This window comes from Cryptotermes secundus, unplaced genomic scaffold (assembly GCF_002891405.2).
Source record: "Cryptotermes secundus unplaced genomic scaffold, Csec_1.0 scaffold1674, whole genome shotgun sequence".
Classification (NCBI taxonomy): Eukaryota; Metazoa; Arthropoda; class Insecta; order Blattodea; family Kalotermitidae; genus Cryptotermes; species Cryptotermes secundus.
In genome coordinates, this window is record NW_019720598.1 from 135372 (window position 1) to 155617 (window position 20246).

Below are 20246 nucleotides of genomic sequence, written 5' to 3' on the forward strand. Positions count from 1 at the left end.
GGACGAGCAGAGACATGTGTCTGGGCACATTATCATGATGCAGCCGCCAGTTAGTGGCGATGTCTTTTCGCACGCAGATGACCCTTTTCCTTAATCTTTCTAGAACATCCACGTAGTGGGGAGCGTTGGCGGTCGGTCCTTGGGGTAAAAACTCTTTGTGGACCACACTCTTGGCGTCGAAAAAGACGATGAGCATTGTTTTCACTTTGGATTTGCTCATCTTCACCTTCTTCGGTTTCGGGGAAGCCGAGGTGTGCCATTCAGCACTCTGGCGCTTCGTTTCTGGGTCGTACTCAAATGTCCACGTTTCATCACCAGTAATAACACAGTGTAAATAATGAGGTTCAATTTCCACACGTTCCTTCAATTCACTCGTGATCAACACTCGATTGGCCTTTTGCTCATCCGTCAACAATTTGGGGACCAGCTTGGCGCACACCTTTCACATGTTCAATTCGTCCATAATGATGCGATGCACAACGGTTTTTGGAATGTTCAGAGTGTTGGCTAACAACCGGATAGTCATTTGATGGTCATATTCAACAAATCACGCACGGGTCACATTTTAATCCGTTTGGCTTGTTGATGGCTGTGTTGATGGCCGTCCAGAGCGGGGGTCATCTTCCACTCCTTCCTGGCCCTCCTTAAACTTCTTCACCCACCTTGTAACTTGCACATATGATAGAGCAGACTCCCTGTAGGCTTGCTTAAGCAGTTCGTGAATTTTGGCAGCTTTTTTTATTGAGCTTTGTGCAGAACTTGACCTCCCAACGTTGTTTGAAAGTATCCGCCATCGCGCGCCGTGACGTCACAAAACACAGGTGCACTAAATCAGCGATACTGACGCCTCTGATGCTCTAGCAGACTGACCTTGGGCGCGCTGTGAAGTTAAAGGCCTCCCTCCCCAACCCAACCGGTTCCAGCGCGCTCCGACCAGTAGGAGCGCGGGAAAGAAATATACTGTATTTCATGACTTTTGGGACACACCTTGTATGGAACTATGAGACTAATTTATGTATGATAGTTAAATAATTCCAGATAAAAGAGGCTTCAGACTCATGTGCAATGAACTGGACAGCACTTGCCAAATGCTTAAAATAAGCTCTTGCCCTATGCTGTAACTTAAGACATTTTATTATAATGGCATACTTAAAACTAGACTAAGTGTCCTATCAGAATGCACCAATTCTATACCCTCTGCCAGCTGGATGGAGTTATGAAAAACACTCTGGATGCCCAATTTTACCTGACATTAAAGGTGCGGCCACACAGAGTGGTACGTACGCTATGTTCGCTACACGAACAGAAATTATCTCCCTTTATTGCCAATGTGACTGGCCACACTGACTTCCGTTCACTTCGTACACTATGTTTGCTATGTTAGCTGCATCGCAGAATGTTTGATTCTTGGCTATATTTTTAAAACGTCTCGCTGGACGGGCATGCGCACTGGGCTCGCTTCCAGGTGTCAGCTGCATGCCTCAGTAATTTCCCACTCTGATTACAACACATGTTACGTATCATTCAGCGCAATATTTGCTTAGATGAAAATGACACTGGAAGAATTACTTGAAGAAGTAAGGAAGTATCCATGTTTGTGGAACAAAGGGTTAGAAGAATATCGGAACCAGAACATGCGAGATAATGCCTGGGACATGATTTCTGGAGAATTGAATACACCAGGCAATGTACAAACATTGTTCTTTTATCTATAAGTGAAGAACTTAAAATATTTTCATCAACCCGAAAATATTCTTTAAATTTAACTTCATCTTCACGTAACTGCTTTATCAGATGATGAAATTCACCAAACTTTGTTCTTCTTAAGTTCACGCCATGCACCCACTTCCTTTTACATTTACACAAGGGAAGTAACAGCAAAAGCTCATCATCAGAATCATTGCTGCCCCCGCATGGCACACTATCGGCCAATATCTCATTCAAGACTGAGCAGTTTCGTACCAAAGCATTCTGTGTGGCCACGCGGTGTAGCGAACATAGCGTAGCGCTCTGTGTGGCTGCACCTTAACACTAAATGTAGGGTCGCGCCATAGCTCAAGCGGTTAGTCGCTGGCTTCCCACCACAGTGGCCCGGGTTCGATTCCAGATCTGGTCAAGTGGGATTTATGGTGGACAAAGTGGCGCTGTGGCAGGTTTTCTCCGAGTATTTTGGTTTCCCCTGCCAATCTTCATTCCGCCAATTGCTCCACAGTCACCCTAATCTATCATCTGTGGCTGGTACAATAGGCCAGAAGTGGCTGCAGTACAAGGGACTTAGTCCCACCCTACTAGCAATAAAAAAAACACTCAATGTAATTTATTACCACTTACAGAAATTGTAAAATTATGTTAAGTAAGTTTGTTAAAACAGTCATGACAGAAAATTATCTATCACCATTTTTCTTGAAGAACAATTGCAGGAAATATGTAAGCCATTAATGCAAAATACTGGGCTATAAAAATAATGTCATTAATGTCTATGGAAAGAGAAGAGTGGCACAAGATTATTATTTTACCATTTTTTATATTTTACAAATAAGCAAATACATAACATTTGTACATTATCAAGACAAAATTTTAGAATTCTGAACATATTCTAAGTGACTGCTATTAAAGAGTAATATGTCAGAATGGTACACTTTTTTCAGTGATATTTGGTATGAATATTGGGGCTTTTGAGAAATTCTGACGAAGTTATTTCCTCCAGTGTAACAATATGAAGAAGATAAAACAAAGTAGTGTCAGTGACTTGATTAACCCCATAAATATATGTGCATCTAATTATCCAGTTTCTGAGAAGAAGGTAGTGTTTGAATGTTGGCATGTGTTTTTCTTGTCCATCGTATTTTCTGCCTTTTTTTTTCAGTAGTTTGTGTTCCTCCTAAATGTTACTTATTCTCGTAGATGCTTTATCAAGTATGTTATCAGATTAAGAGGATTCTGTACTATGAATTGATACTTTAATCCTGATGTAGCATGCAGTATGTTGGTGTATGTGTAAATGTTTTGTTCCCATTGCTTTTAAATCAGTTGAAATCTGAGACATCAAACAGATGAAGTCTGCAATCAAGAGAAGTTTAGAAAGACCACCAAAAAGATGGCTTGAAACAGTAATGGTTCACACGACCTAAATATTTGGCAGGATGTTTATATACTCCACCTACTGTTGGAATGAAGATCTTTATTGGTGTAGACCTTTGTATCATCATTAGAAAGTTGCTAAATTCTGTTTAAGTATAATTCTGATAGGATATTCAGGTGTCCCTGTAAAGTTGTGTGCACAAGATATACTGTACCCTGGTTCATAGAGTATGTGTACTTTATAAATGTTTTACATATTCTCTTGTGTGGGATTTCTCTAAATATAATGTTTTAGCACCTATATTTTGGTACTACAACTAAGTCTGTAACAGTAACAGGGTGAATCACTGTCTGTGACTGTCTTCACAGTTCCACAGCATCTTCAGTATTGTATTTTATTACAGGTATCCTCACAGCAAGAGGACAGGTTGTGAAAGTGCTGCCCCCTAATCCATTAGATGGTCAGCCTGCCACTGTGGAAATCCATAATATACAGGACGTGGTTAGTTCGGATGAGACTGTAAGAGAATTACAAGATTTTCCAGGGCCACTCATTAGGTAATGCTCTTGCAGATTCATTTAAAAAAAGTGATCAGTTGAAAAGTTACATTGATTAACATTCAGTTCTGTACCTTGCTATCATTATTTGCTGGTGAAAATTAAATGCAAAGCATCACGAATAATATGTTGTGTATATTCCAGTTAATAAATGACAGGCTTTGGGCAGGATAGCTCAGGTCCATATCTGAGTTGAGGGACTTTGGCTTTTTCTGTTTACCATTCTTGGGACACATTGGGCTTCATATCCAATGGGTGGTAGGTTTTTATCCCCTGGTGTTTGAAGCTGGCCACTTGCCTCTATCTATACCCTCTCTCACATAGTCTGAGAGAAGAGTTAACAACTTATTGGGGGAGGATAGATCAGATATAATGGCATAGGGTAAAATTTGTCTTTATGTTATTTTTGTTAATTGTAATTGTATGTTTGAAAATTTGAGAACACTGTTATGTATTAGTCTGCTTTGTATGTTTGGTTCAAGTAGCACTGATGTACGAGGGTCATACTGAAAGTCATGAGCAACAATTTTTTGTAAAGTAACATGCTTTATTATTGGCAAACCAAATACACCACCTCAATCTACAGACCTTTCTTTATTTTTCCACATAATTGCCACTTCTTTGTACACATTTCTTCCAGCATTCTGGGAGTTTGAAAATTCCCCTTTTGTAAAATTCCATTCCAGCCATCCGAAGACATTGACGCACTGCTGTCTGAATTGCCTCCCCTGTCTCAAAACATTGTCCACGTAGCTGATCCTTCACAAATCCAAAAAGATGGTAGTCGGACGGTGCCAGATCAGGGCTATAGGAGGGGTGTGGAAGAACTTCCCACCCCATCTTTGCAATTGCTTCTAATGTGAGGCGAGCGTTGTCATGCAGGATGATGATGTTTCGTCCCGGACATTTATCAGGCAATGCACGATGGAGCTTGTGCAGCATCTGGATATAGCGAGCAGCATTGATGGTTTGCCCAGGTTCCAGGAATTCAGCCAGAATAAACCCCTCTGCATCCAAGAAGACTTTGCCCATCACCTTCACAGCTGATGGCACTGTCTTTGCCTTCTTTTTTGATGGAGAATGCAAATGGTGCCATTCCATACTCTGCCGTTTTGTTTCAGGCTCGAAATGGTGAAACCAGCTTTTGTCAACTGTCACAATACAGAGCAAAAAATCATCGCCTTCATGTCGATATGACTTTTCGCTGGCTTTTGTGGTCTTTGGTCAATAACCGCGGGACCCAACGAGCACAAACTTTCCTATAGCCCAAGCTTTCAGTCATCTCCTGTACTGCACTGTGCCCTATTCCAAGTTTTAGGGCTATTGTGTCCACAGTCACATGCCTGTCAACTTGAATGATCTCATCCACTGTTTCCTTGTTGCGTTCAGTTGAGGCTGTTCGAGGATGACCGCCCCGAGGCTCATCTTCGATGCTGGTGTTCCCATCTTTAAAATGTTTCACCCATCTTCAAACACTGCTTGCACCCATGCACACACTTCCATAAGCACGCTGAAGTCTGGTGAATTTCTGCAGCAGGGATTTCCTCTTTCACAAGTAATTCGATGACAGCACGCTGGTGAAACGACATCGTTGTCTGCCATTTTGTTAGGAGTGATCGGAGTGATACTGGTCATGTGATGCAAGCTGTTGATGTCACAAGACACTCAAGGGTAACAAAACAGCTGGTTCCACCTACCACCATACTCTCTTTCGTCTGCTGTTCCCTGGTTGCATGCAAAAGAAAGTGCTCATGTCTTTCGGTACGACCTACGTATTATACCATTTTCATGAACAGCAGTGATATTTCTTGCAGGGGAGTTACACACAAGAACTCTGTAATCACATATTGCATGAGAAAACTGAAGAAAGCTGAGAGCGATCCTGAGCTGTTTGATCGTGAATCGGTTATTCTTTTGTGGAAATTGCTTATACTTCTTCTAAGACAAAATGGGGTAAGCAGTCCTCTTGAGAGGAACATAGCAATGCATGTGGCTTCCAGTAATTAATTATCTGAGTGATATTTGCAGAACTTGAAGATTGTGTTACAGTAATCTTGATGCTGTAGTTCACAAATTCCTCCATTGAACAGTTTCCGAATGACATCTGTAGTAGAATAGGGAGTGATGCTAATGAACACAAGATACTTCAGTTTTTGTAGGACAGATGTTTAAAGAATTAAGCAAGTTCCATGTAACATGATATGAAAGTGAAGCAGGAACTTGGTATGAGTCAAGAGAATTTTGGCCCTGTAGAAGTTGTATATGTATACACGTGTCAACAAGAAGTGTGTGTTATTTCTGTGAAGAGCCATTTACAGTGGAACCCACATTTCTCACTTTAAGGTTTTCCCTCACTAATGTTCGGTTTCAGTGATCCCAGTTGAATAATTTCAATGTTAAATTGCTTCTACTGAAGATTTTCATCGGTTTTTTGTTCATATCCACTGCTGTCAAAAGAAACCTTGAAGGAGACTTCACCGTAACACATTGTGGTATATAATTAATTAACGGGTTCAATGAAGTCATTTCAATGCCAAATTCAGTCACCTTATACAGATACCAGTCTAAGCCTTCATTTTTAATATATCAGTTAATGCTTTCTTTGTATCAGTTCTAACCTTATACATAGTTGTGTTTACTAACCGTTCAGCGTGGTTTGACGTGTATGTTTCGTCAAGGTATTTAAATCGTCTGGGGGGGGGGGGGNTATTATAAAGCAAGGTTATAAAACCACCTTTTAAGATCATTTTAGTGAAAGTTTCATGTTCCTATCTCATAGAATTTAAGAACAATGATGAATAAATCATTTTCGAGCAAAATTTAAATGGACGGCTGAATATATTACCGCCGGAGAGACACGACAGCGGAATTTAAATCACCGCGCGAAAGGGCTAAACCATATAGTGCACTCATTATATTACCAGCATGGAAAGATTGTGTTCTCATGACATGGGATCAGCCCACAGCAGACACAAAACAGCATGTGTTGAATAATATAGGCAGTGTGAGCCTCACTGTGGATTAAATAAACCTTTCAGTGAAATTCAATGGATTAAGATTTGGGCAGTGACCATTGAAACCTACTGGCAATTGAAATTTCAGCAGATGATACTGTTGTTTTGTCACCAGTAAAAAATGTTGGGACTGCAGTGTTAGCTCTCAGACACAGAAGGAAAAGAGAAACGAAATACTATAACATTCTAAGCAGCCTTTGTTTTAAGCCTTCCTGACTGAAGACATTTGAAATAAATACATTTATTTAATTAAGAAACTTGAACTTGAAATATTTGTATATTATGTCTTCCACTTTAATGGAACTCTAATGCCTGAATTTATATACAGTTGTTGCAGTGTTGGCTCCCATATATTCTGTAAACCTAGGCAATTGATTATGGTTGAAGAAAAAATTTTATAATTCTATTTAGGGTCTTACATTTATGGTTAACTAGTTGTAAATTCCAGTTCTTTGTAATTGTAGTGTGAATTTCCATTTCATGATGTCTGATTTTTGAGTTAATATATATTAATATGTTCACCTGATTTCACAGGTGTAATTAAATGCTGCTTAATTACATTTGTAAGAATTGTAAATATAAATTTACTCCGTGATGGGCTTGCCCTTTTGAGACATTTTATTTTATACTGCTGCTTTAATAATGGTTGTAACATGCAGTGAAACCACATTAGAGTGGGTATGGTTTATAATGAGGACTTCATTGTAGTGACATAAACTACTGGAACCATCAGTTTCTTCAAATTACCAAGTGTGGAAAGCCATTGTATAAAAGGAGAGTCTTTTCCTCTGCACCATCATAACAAGGAATTTGTAACTAGCCACCACTGTTTTCCCATAACTTTTTGGACCAACTGTACTCACAGTTTCCCTTCTAAAGGTAATTATGGCTAGCAGTCTGTAAAGGTCCCATTAACTCACCCTCTCTGTCCTACTTTTCACTGGGAGGAAGTTCAAATTCCAGAATGTGATAGCAGCTTATCCCCACCAAGTTTCAAACCCTCAGAAATGTACATCATGTGATGTCTTCAGAATTTTTTCCTCAGACCAGTAGCTCGTTTTATTGCTTCTCCTATTGCTTAGCTTGTTTACAGAGGCACCATGCAGTATCTGTCCCTTCTTGTCACAGGTTTCCAGTTCCTCAGAGCTTCCACTTTCCTTGGATATAGAAATCACAGAATGAAACTACATGTGCCTATGTTTAAGGTTTTGTCCTATATCAAATTCATTTTGATTTTTGTTGACACTCGCTATGACTTTCCTGCACCTGAAACATTTCACGCTGTCATGAACACAAATTTAGTGAATTTAAATGCCATGTGAAAACTTTCCGTAATATTGCCTCTTTTTGTCATGAGTGTGTATTGGTGAGAGTCATTTTGCGATCTTGGTTTGTGATTGTAGTGGACTTAATGAGAATACCTGTGCTACCAGTGTAACAAAATGGGCTGGGAAGTGGGATGTTACAGAGCGTACCCATGTATGTAATAGTTATTTTCATTATGAGTGTGAAAATGTACTTAAGCTTAATTTTATTGTTAAAATATTAAAAATTTATGTGTTAATGTATGGTTTACACACCATTACCAAAACATATGTTTTACAGTTAAGCAGGTAGGTATAATGGCTATTTCACAACCATCTCTTACATGTGTAACATCAGAAAGCTGCATGTATTCCAGTTACGACAGTAAGAACAACTCATAGCATCAGGTATCAGTGAAGTTTAAAGTGCATCATGTGTTGGTTTGTTACTTCAGTTTAACAGGAATCAGTGCACTTATTCTCACAGCATTTATTATATATGAAACATCAGAAAGTCGTGTGTATTTCAGTTGTTGTGTTTGGAATAACCAATAACATAATGCTCATATGTCAAGTAACAGTGAGATTTAAAATGCATCATGTTCTGGTCTGTTACTTCAGTTCCGTATGGATCAACGTGCTTATTCTCACAACCATTTATTACATATGTAACATTAAGAAGTTGCATTTCAGTAATGGTGTTTAGAACAACCCATAATAATACACATATGTGAAGTATAAGTATTTGAACCACATTCTGTGTTGTTTTGTTACTCCAGTTCAGTATGAGTTTACTAGTTTATTCTGGCATGTATGCATTTGCAGTGACTTGTGAGTGGACAAGACTTTTGCTTCTAAAGCACTGCATCTGATTAGCAGTTGATTGCAAGTGGAAGAGGTTATGCAAGTTTAAGAAAATCTTTAACTCGTCAGTTATGGTGGTGCTAATGATGATGAGAATGTTGAATTATTCTTCATTATTTTTTTATCCTCATTATAGCCACTTCAAAGAAGAAGATAAAATTGTTGCACCCACATTATAATTGAAACCTTAATGCCATATTGTCTTACATGTAAATTGGACATTTTGGGACAGACTTTTCCTTATGTACAATATTTCAATAATTTTCAGATATTATGAGTATCAGTTAAAATGAGTTTTTATATGTATATAAACTTTTGTGATGTTGATGTTGCACTGTAGTGGAAAATTAAGCACAAAATGACTTTAGCCTTAAATATTTGTTTACTCAAGTAGATCATATTATTTGTTACACCTGAGACCACTCTTATGCAATCTGTAGTTTAGTATTTTAACAATATTTTAATATTTTTTAGGCAGTTGTTGGAGCAGATATTGCTGGACTTCTGCTGTCAAAGTCAGGTAATCAGGAGACTGTTAACTTCAGCACTGTGACATCTGCTGTCCGCCAGTCAGCACCATCACCTGCTGTGTCCCAGCATAGCAGCATTCATGATGTGCAGGCTGATGAACCAAACCTGCATCAGGCTTCACATAAGTCAGAAGAAGAACTGGTGATTGAATTCACAGAATATTTACTGTATGGCAACAAGAGAGAAGCCTTAGGTTGGTGTAATTTTAATTAAAAGTACTTTCACATTGTAAAATTTATTAATAACATTCTTATATATTTATAATATTTTACTGTTTGAGCAACACTAACATTTTGTTTGTTATTTCATTTTTCATTCCTTACTTATCTAACAGATTTAGTTTTATTTTGTCGATGCAGTGTAATGGGTATTCCGTATCAAGTGTTGAGAACTATCGGTGTATTCAGGGTTACTACTTGCATGCATAAAAAAAGGTGAAGTTGTCTCTGTGCTTAGCTAACCAAGCACTATGCCATGAAGACGTACGGGGGAATGGATGTATAGACCCGTGTTTTGTTGAACTTAGCACTAGTTGGAGGTGAGTGATCAGCTTCATGCCCCGGTTGCTTTACCGCCAAAGAATGGGTCTCTGGTACCCATTGGATCAGACTGGGTGGGCCCCAGAGCCAGTCAGGACGACATGGAAAAGTGAAAATTCTTGACCCTACTGGGACTGAGAACTCTGACCCCTCAGTCATCCAGCCCATAGCCAGTCACTATACCAACTGCACTATCCTGGCTATACTTTATGATGTAGAAGATATAATTAAGTACAACTGTTTCAAAGAAAGCTTTAGAGAGATTATATATATATATAATATGATGAAATAAATTGGTATGCATACTGATATATTTGACCTGTTTTAGGCTGCTTAACTTATATTGTGATTAAGTAAGATGGAATTCCCATTTATTGCACCTTAATTTATTGTTTTCCTCCATTTGTCATTTAATTTCTCTTATCCAAAACCAATAATCTGCGTTAAATTTTGTGTCTTTAAAATTTTCCTCAGTTTACTGTTCAGATCCACTTATCCCCAAAGAAACATAAATGATATCTCTATTTTTGTTTTTTCAGAATTGGCCGTGAAACATGGACTCTGGGGCCATGCTATATTCTTGGCTTCTAAGATGGACCAGAGAACATATGCCAATGTAATGATGCGCTTTGTTGATGGACTTGCCATGAATAATCCATTGCAAACTTTACATCAGTTGATGTCAGGACACCAGCCAGCTGCTGTTACAGTATGTACTTTCTTTAGTGAAGTGAGATATTCTTGACATGAAATAGCAAGACGCCTCTAATTCCATGCGTGAAATGCCTGTTCTGGTGTCGTATTTCTCATATGCCATCCCTGTAGTACAGCAAGTTGTGCCTTGTGACCATCAGCCCAGCTTTCCTCAAGTTTCTTGACTAATTAGCCTATACTTTCACTTCAAGTATATACTGCAATTGTTGCATACTGCAGTTATCTAAACAACTGCCTGTGTAATTTGGCGGTGCTCAATATGAAGATATATATTATTTCCTGTAGGTTGACCAAAAAGTAGAATTGTATGCTAGAATAGTGGTTAGAATGTTGATAGAGAAATCTGGTTTTGGATGAACAGTATAATACAAGCAATGAAGTGTTTTGTTAAACTAGTGCCTTATGCATGTTATCTGATCAATTACAGATAAAAAATTGAAGAACCATGTTAATAGGCCTCTCATAAAGATTTTAAGTCCCAACAGGAACATTATATTGAATTGCATATTGTGAAGTAAGAGTTCTTTTTAAATCTCAAGTAATATTTCCCAGGTAACCATAAGCAAAAGAACTCTGACATTGACCCTTTCCTTGTATATTTTGCCATTTAAGTATCTTTCCAAAACCATTATTGAATTAAAATCAAGGAAGATAAAATGAGTGGGACTTATATCATACATGGGAGAGATAAGAAATGCATACATAATTTTGATAAAGAAACTTGGAATTAAAAGATCAGTTAGGAAGGTAATATAATTTTGGTTGGAAAACTTGAAATGCAGAGCTCATTTGTGGTACCTAGGAGGATAATATTAAAATGGTCCCTGAAGAAATAGGATTTGAGAGAGTGAACTGGATTGAGCTGGCTCACAGTGGAGTCCAGTGATGGGCTCTTGTGATTGTGGTAAATGACTGTCTACCTGGCGTTTACTCTACTCTGTGAAGCTAGACCATATCCTCCACCCCTTAAAGAACTGTTCAGGAGGTTAATGTACCATTATTAAATGAACCAGTGGTAGCAAAACTTGGAACAGGATGCAGATTTATTTCTTACAGTTCTGAATATTAATTTCATAGCTGTTCTGAATTGAACCTGGCTGCCTTTTGTATGTCCTTTTGTATGAGGTGTTTACCAGAGGAAAATTCTGTTGCCTGTGTGCTTGTGGTTCTAATTTTCTTCTGTAATGTATGTCATTTCAGTGTTGTGCAGATGAGAAGTGGGGAGATTGGAAGCCCCATCTTGCTATGATCCTATCAAACCCATCCCAGAGACCAGATCTAGACCAGAAAGCAGTTGTTACTCTTGGAGATACCCTGCGTAAGTGGAAGTTTTAGTTTAATTTACATGAAGGCTATAAAGTGTAAAGAGAAGTAAAGTCAACAGTAGTCACACTTGTGAAGTAACTGATCATTTCCAATGTTTAATCTGTCTGTCAATTTTATGATAACTTTAACAGAGATGCAGATGGGACAGCTGTCTGTTTGGGGTAGATTGTTTATAATTTAAGAAAAAAGTAGAAATAATGAAATTCATGTGTAAGATATCACAAACAAATGTATTTGTTGAAAATGTTTCACATTTCCAAGCATATAGAGAATGCATAGTGAAATTCCTGAATAAAATGTGTATTTATGTAAAAATTATAACAGTTGAACCTGGAATTTTTTGTTTATTGCCAGAAAGATCATGGAGGATACTGTCAGATATCTGAAGTAATGTTGAAAGTTCTGACTTCGGGTTTGAATTTATTTCATGTTGATGATAAAGGCTTAATTCTCTAAAGGTGTATTTTACAAAAGTTTGAAGTCTTGGATCATAAATTCAGTATTATTTACAAACAAGAAGTTCTGGGAAGAACTCATGATGCCTACTTTTCTTTTAGTGGTTTAGTTTATAATATTGGAGAAATAGGAGCTGTAAGTTACTACTGTCACGATTTTAGTGACTACAGATGGGGTTTGGTTTCGTAATCAGATTTATTGAATGCTTACAGCCTGTAACAACAAGTAAGGATTATGCTCTCGCTATTCTGTGTACTTCATAAATCACAATGGAACACACTAGGTCTTCTCAGTCTGTTAAGTCTTCACTAGCTGCAGCTTGGTAGCAGCTTCCAATGGTGGATGTTCCCCTTCTTCTGGTTTCCCAAACTGTACCTGGCCTCAGCTACCAGCTTCTAGCAGCAACAGCTCACAATGACTGAACCCCAGCAAATATCTAACTCTAATTTATCAACCAACTGACTGACTCCCCACTAACTGCAGCTGCTAATGGGCCCTGCTTATAACATCTTGGCACAGACTGCATAGAAAACACTCTTCCTTTGTTGCAATGGAACTGTTGCCATGGAAACATACTTGTTTGCTGAGCTGTTACTTAGCAGTGACTGTTGTATAGTTGCTTATTTTGTGGTAATTGCCTAGCAATGGGTCTAAGTGCCATGATACGTACACAGTTTGGTTGTACATTTTGTGTATAATTTTTTACCAGTAGACTGTGCCAAATTTCTGAAGTACATTTTCAGAATTTATGAGTTTGTAGTTATTGGCACATCAGATCTGCCTCCATCAGTATTAGTTGTCACAATTGACAAGAAGCTGAGTTCCTGATACTCCTTTTCATGGAACTTCAAATTCCTGGGAATAAAATATGTAAAGAGGGACTTAAATATAGAATTTGTGTTGCTTCCATGTTGTGTTACATTCACCAAAACTATTTCTGTAACAAAAGTTGCATTTTTTTAAGGTATTTTTTCATTTTAAGAACTAGAAGTCATTCTTGTATATGTAGACTGCCTGGTACTGAACATTAGCGTATCAGTCTTAGTGATGACTTGAAAACATGTTGTTCTAGCTTGTCTTTTGGTTTTTGTTTTTCATATTATTAGCATTTGATAACATTTAGTGCCCTTTATTATAATGAAATTTAATTACATGGAATAAACTTGGACATTTCATTGTATGTTATGCTTCCTGTAAATTCCCTGTAATTCACATTTAAATTCTGGCATTAGTAACTCTTATTAGGCAAAACCAAATGTCAATTATGTAGACTAAAATGTCAATGAAAAACTGATGTTCCTTTATTATATTTGCAGGTGCACGAGGATGTCTCCATGCATCTCATTTTTGCTATTTGATGGCTCAGTTAGAGTTTGGGTTGTTTAGCCGTAAATCGTCAAAAATTGTATTGCTTGGCTCGTCACATTTGAAGCCTTTTGTAGAGTTTGCAACAAATGAAGCTATACAGATGACAGAGATTTACATATATGGTCGCCAGTTGGCAGAACATGAATTTAATGTTCCACAGTTCCAGGTACTAGTTCATTCATTATCTTGCAAAATTAATTAAATATGAAATAATCTTGAAATGTTAATTTTCCACGTAATGTGTGGCACAGTTTTCCGTTTGATTGTGGTAATGAGATTCACGTCATCTTTTGCTCCACAGGCCTACAAGTATTTATATGCAACACGACTTGCAGAATTTGGAATGCTGACTGAGGCAGTCCATTATGTTGAAGTGATAGCTGGATCTGTCCTTGAGCAGCCTACTAGTTACAGTGGAAGTTTTGCAAAGGAGATTTATGACCTAGGGGATCAGCTCAAATACTGTGATCCATTGTACAGTAGCAGAGAAGGCGAGACAGTAGAATTGGCAGACCCATCATGGTTACGTGGCCTACACAATGTAATTTACAATTACAATGTGAGTACATTATACATAAAGCAACAATTTAACCTCTCATACCTGTCTTTTGTACAGAAATATGAAGTAACTTGTAAGAATGTACAAATGAATAATTTGTACAGTATGATGCATACCATGAAGGTTGCAAATGAGTAATTGTCTATTCATGCTGAGCTGAAGCCACCTAAAGCCTGCAGGCTTGAGGTGAGAATCTCCATCTTTATTCCACGAAGAATGTTTCGTGATGTCTAGTGATAGCAATTATTTTTGGGGAACACTTACCAATGCTCCTAGAAGTGCTTGAGGGTGTGATATTTCTGGAAACATTCCCCTTTGTGAAGTGGCATTACACAGAACTTGCAAATGTAGACACTCCTTTTTTTGTGAACTGTGCAAACACGGCATTGCCTAGAAGGATGCTTCCCCTTGGAATGTTCACTCTTCACAATTTTCACGAGGGTGTATTTCTGCATATCGCCCGAGAGTCGCCCTGGGGGGTCCACATGAGGCCTGCATGGGGTGGGAGTTGATGGGCCTGGTCGTACTAAGTCTGTGTCTGACTCTGGTTCTGCCACCATCTGGTCTGTAGCCTAGGCCTTTGCCACATTAATCAGAAATGCTTTGTATTTCAATTTTGAATTGGTTTAGATTTTTTACTGTCCCCGCAATATTATTACCCCCATTATCATCGGAGCTACTGTCACTCTTACTGTCTGTGGCCACAATTCTTTGTTCTCCCCTGTCACTGCCGCTCTCTGAATCACCATTACTATGTGTCTCACAAGCCAGGTCAGCTAGCTCATCGGAGAAGAATTTGTCCTTGTCCATACCCCACCACTAACTACTAGCTGGTACATACAGCTCGAGGAGCAGCAAAGCATTTTCGTTTATAGTGCGTTAAGAAAACAACGAGGTCAAGTTACTGACAAGTAAGCAAACATTCCAGAGTTTTATTACGCCATTGCGTGCAAGTTGGGTGACACCAGGGCGAGGTATAGTGTGTTGCAACCTAACGTGTCCTAAAATCATGATATCATGCGACCGGTCCTCAGTGTGTTAAGATCCATTTTAATATTGTCCTGCCTTCTACATATAGGTCTCCTAAATGGTCTTCTCTTGCAGTTTTCTGCTTAAAAGTTTGTGTATCTCATTTGTCCTGTGCATGCTGCATCTCCCAATTCAGCCTCCTTTGTCACCCTCCTACTGCAGCTGTCTAATGTAATGAGTACAGCTCATAATGGGATTGTATTTCTGTAAGCATTTTTTTTGCATTGTTAAGGTAGCACCATTCTTCAATTTATAAGACTGAATTTCAGAACTTTCCACTAACTGTTTCACATTCATTAATCACCCTCTCACTGATGCTAATAATCTCAGCACTGATAGCATTATTAAAGAACCTGTTCAAAAATAGTAACTCCACTGTGACAAGCATTTCTCTCTTTTTCTAAGCCTGCATAAACATGTATTTAGCAGTGGTGGAGCACCAGGAACTGATTTCATTCTCCTGTTTCAATTCTGTTCATATAGAACAGTTGTGAACACGTGTTACATGGTCTGACACTAAAGTTCGCAAACTCCTCGCATTAAAAGTGCTACATACCTCATTGCTGAATATCACTGTGGTCGCCTTCAAAGTAGTCCCCTTGGGAAGCTATGCACCGATGCCAACACTTAGTCCACCCTTAAAAATAAATTTTGGAAGTGGTTTTGTGGAATGGCCTTCAGAGCTGCCGTCATGTTACTCCTGATATCATCATCATCATCAAAATGCCTTCCTTTCAGTATTTGCTTTTTCTTTGGTAACAGAAAAAAAGTCATTGGGGGCTAGATCTGGTGAATATGGAGTGTGTTCCAGCACAGTTATTTGTTTACTAGCTAAAAACTCCCTTGCAGTCACTGTTCTTCGGTGAGCTCCTGTGGAACCATTTTTGCACACTCTTTCCTCATGTCAAGATCGTCAGTTAAGATTTTCCTAACTCTTTCTATGTCGATGTTTGCTTGCTCTGCTGTGCTTCTGAAAGTCAGCCGATGATATTCATATGCAATTTGACGAACTTTTGCAACGTTTTCTTCAGTCCCGCTTATAGCTGGCTGTCCTGATCTCTCTTCGTCAATGACACTTTCTCTTCCCTCAAAATAATGTGTCACCTACTTGTAAATGCTATTTTCTTCATAGCATTATCCCCATAAACATGCACTAATATTTCTCAGATTTCGCTTCCACTCTTGCCAAGTTTAACAAGAAATTTAATGTTCATTTATTGCTGTAATTCAAGTTCCAACATTCTCATGATGGCACGCCAACATTGATGTGCCAACATCATCAAATCATACTGAGATTTCTGTCCACCGCTGCCGTGGCAAGCACATGGTGGCGAGTTTGTGAACTTTATTGTCAGACCTCATATATCATTAGAATCTATTGTATATAATAAAACCACTGCATGGTGAAATTATGGGGGCACAAATTTGCTTTGCTCCTCATAAGATAGTAGAATGTAGTAAAACTAAAAGGGCCCTGCATCTTCTAACATAGCAAAACTGAGTAAAATATAATTTAAAATTTGAGGGCCGCTGGCACCACATTAATGATTTGAATATAATTGGCATAGAGTATTTCATAAAGTGATTTGCTGTGTGACACCAGAACGGTAAATTATAGGACATTCAACAGAAATGAATGTGTATGTGCTCACACCCATGTGTTTTTTACAGTAACTTATATTAGTATTTCAGTACAGGTTTTTTAATAACAAAAACTTGGATTAAGAATGGGCACTTTTCCTGGTTGTATATAAAGAATGTGGTGCATTTCTGTTGCCCCTCTCATGCACATGCTAGTTGTCTTATCATTGAAACCTAACCAGTACTAGTTGTGAATTGTAGTGCCTGTCTTCTTATCTAGCAAGCATAAGTCATTACATTTGCTTTTGATTTGATTTGACTCATGACTTTATTTTGGTGGTGTCATTCTCTTTCAAATATAAATATTTTACACATTCTGAAATTATGTAATTTGATTGTAAATGGAAGAGGGATGGAAATTGTTAATATTGAACAGGCGTTGAAACTGATAAACTTTGTCACTTCCGCTGGTTAAGTGCTTTTTGCTTATTTTGAGGTCTTAAGTGATTTCTTTCAACTATATAATGTAGGGTCAGTTTGTTTCATCAGAAAAATTTTGAATTGTTCTAATTCTTGTACATTTGACAGATTGGCCTAATTCAGCAGGACATTCCAAGCTATGGCTCAGCTTCAAATTTGAGCTGCTCAGAAAGTGAACCTATGCAACATGGCACAGCAACAACTGATAGCATGCAGGTATGAAGTATAATGAATAAAATGGTAAGGAGCTTATTCCTACTTCTGTCAGTTAATACTCATTGATGGTTGCAGGATCAATTGGCACCTGGCATTGACTTGCAGCAGCAACAGCAGGAATCTCTGTACTGTCAGGATCAGCAGACCCAGCACTGGCCAGTTCAGCATGGAGCAGAAACAACAAGTTGTAATGGTGAGCTGTAGTTATTTGAAGGTGGACGGAGCATTAAGGATGCTCAAAACTTTTTGACGCAATGGTCATTTAAGATGATAATAAAAATATATGGTCACTTATGATTATAGCTATTGATGCCGATAGGATTAGGTCATAGATAAACACTCAGAAGTCTTTATTAACATTTTAAAGGGGAAGCACAATAGATCACTATAGGTCATGGTGCAAGGGCCAAGAAGGCGAACCCCTTATACATTCATTCATTCTTTCATTCATTATTAACATTTTACAATCATAAGAAATGTGTCTGGAGCAGAGAGGAATGCTCTAACAGGAATGAGAGAAGAGTTACGGCCTGATGGAGGCCAGGAGTATGGCAACAGAGCTTGCAGAGGATGAGCAATAAATGGAATGTATTCCATGTACAGGCATTCACAATAGCTATGCAGTCTAAGACATGAACTGTCTTCGCTCGCTCGAACACTGGGATCATGGGTTTGAATCCCAGTCAAGGGATGGTTGTATGTCTGCATTTATTCTGTGTTCGTGTTGTCCTGTGTAGGTAGTGGCCTTGCGATGGGCTGATCCCCTGTCCAAGGAGTCCTACTGACTGTGTTATGACAAGAAACTGAAGTGAAACAAAGAGAGAGATTCAATGTGCAGAGAGTCAAGAGATGCTAATCACACCATTTTGGGTTGTGGGAAAACTGCATACTGGGGGGACTAAAAATTGTGCAACATAACTGAACTATCACAAATTGTCATTAGGAAAATGGTTAATTTTAATAATAGTTTCTTCCTCAGAGATCCAGGAAATTTCCTGCCAAAGGTAAGAAGAATGATGATAAGCACAGGGTGGATGAGTAAAATCTGTGTGTCAAAGCTTTATCAGTGGAATGCAGAACTGATTAAGAGCAGGTCATCCCCCCCCNACAAAAACAGGTTATGCTGGAGAATGTGTTATACTCGACCCACAGTTCAGTTTAGTTCTGCAAAGCAAGATAATTAATATTAAATGAAATGTATTAGTGAAAAGTCTTTTATAAATTTAACCATATTCAAAACAGTTCTACAAAAACAAAACCAACAAATTCCATGATTTTAGTCTGCAAGTGAACTATACTGACTGAGCAACTGCTGCTTGTTGGTGAAGTTTAGTGCCAACTTTTGTGGATAGAGGATGTCACGTGGTCAGCACAACGCATCCCCACGGCTGTTAATTTCGGTTTTCTCGTCTGGAGCCACTGTTTCCTTGAAATAGCTCCTCAATTGTCATCATGAGGCTGAGTGGACCCCGTTCCAGACCCACTTCTCACAAGAAATCTGGTAGTACTGGGAATCGATCCTGGACCTCTGGATCTGTAGCCAGGAACACTGATCACTGGACCACAGAGGCAGTCCAAAACAATTCTACATGAAGAAAAATCTTCCAAATTTGAAACTTGGTAGTTTTTTGTCCCAGTGTTCATAAGCTTTACAAACTATTTCAGACTGAAAAGGCCATTTATACATGTGTCTAATTAAAGGAATTGTGGGGAGTATAGACAATGGAGCTGCAAACTGACCATGGCAGGCATGTTACTAAATTGCCCATCTATGTTGTGGTTTTGCTGAATAAATTAATGGCATGGGGCCCTGCAGTTCATTGTATATCAGAAATGTTGAATTTAATGCTGCTACTGCTTGTGTATTCTTCTCAGTACATCAGCAGCAAGCAGAATCTTCAGGAGATATGGGGAGAAACTTTCAGAATCGTGATCAGTATTGGGCAGACTCTCAGTGGGGAGCAGGTGCATTGAGCACTACACAAGATCAAGAAAGAAATGAACTTGAGTTGATCTCTGCGGGACGTGGTTATGGCAACAGTGAGACCCAGGTAGCAGGGAATGTTGCTGGCCAGCAGCCATTTAGTTACTGGAATATGTCAGCCAATCACACACAGGTAAGAGAGTTGACTCTTTCATGTGCCTGTTTTTAGATTATAATATGAGCATGGTAAGTTATGAATAGTGGATTTCTTATTAACAGTTAATTATTGGTTTAATATATGTGTTTGATTGTGAAGGAGATTGTTGAAGTTGCAGAATAAAGGTTTGTTATTGTAGTAGCTGATTCATCTGCACTTGTTATAATTAACTGCAAAGAATACAGAGACTGATTCTCTTTGTGCATGCATTCTTCGGATTACTGTTCTGTAACAAAATAGCATTAACTCTGAGTGCATTCTGTATTGGAGTTATGCAACACTTGCTGCAAGGACTGATTCACAGTTTGTGTGTATCTCCACTCTAGAGCTCTTGTAAGTTGGGAGCATACTGTCACCCAGTGACATACTAGCATTCTGGTGATTGGCTGAGATTGAGTCCAGAAGCTCCATAAACTAAATCTTTCCACTTAGAATACCGACATTTGTTTATGTCTCCAATAATAATAATAACAGGTTTTGGATGA

At 38.5% G+C, this 20246-nt stretch overlaps 1 protein-coding gene across 6 annotated transcripts in view; it reads left to right on the forward strand.

The window, feature by feature from the left end:
• The window catches only part of LOC111870357 (protein transport protein Sec16A), an 87076-nt gene that overhangs the window by 37936 nt on the left and 28894 nt on the right, over positions 1-20246 (forward strand). For all 6 annotated transcript variants that reach the window (XM_023862575.2, XM_023862614.2, XM_023862584.2 and 3 more), the window contains 10 exons: positions 3486-3639; positions 5454-5592; positions 9296-9545; positions 10431-10600; positions 11806-11923; positions 13704-13921; positions 14057-14314; positions 17513-17620; positions 17696-17813; positions 19496-19737. In XM_023862575.2, the coding sequence (XP_023718343.1) occupies positions 3486-3639; positions 5454-5592; positions 9296-9545; positions 10431-10600; positions 11806-11923; positions 13704-13921; positions 14057-14314; positions 17513-17620; positions 17696-17813; positions 19496-19737 (1775 nt within the window). The remainder of the gene's footprint in view (positions 1-3485; positions 3640-5453; positions 5593-9295; positions 9546-10430; positions 10601-11805; positions 11924-13703; positions 13922-14056; positions 14315-17512; positions 17621-17695; positions 17814-19495; positions 19738-20246) is intronic.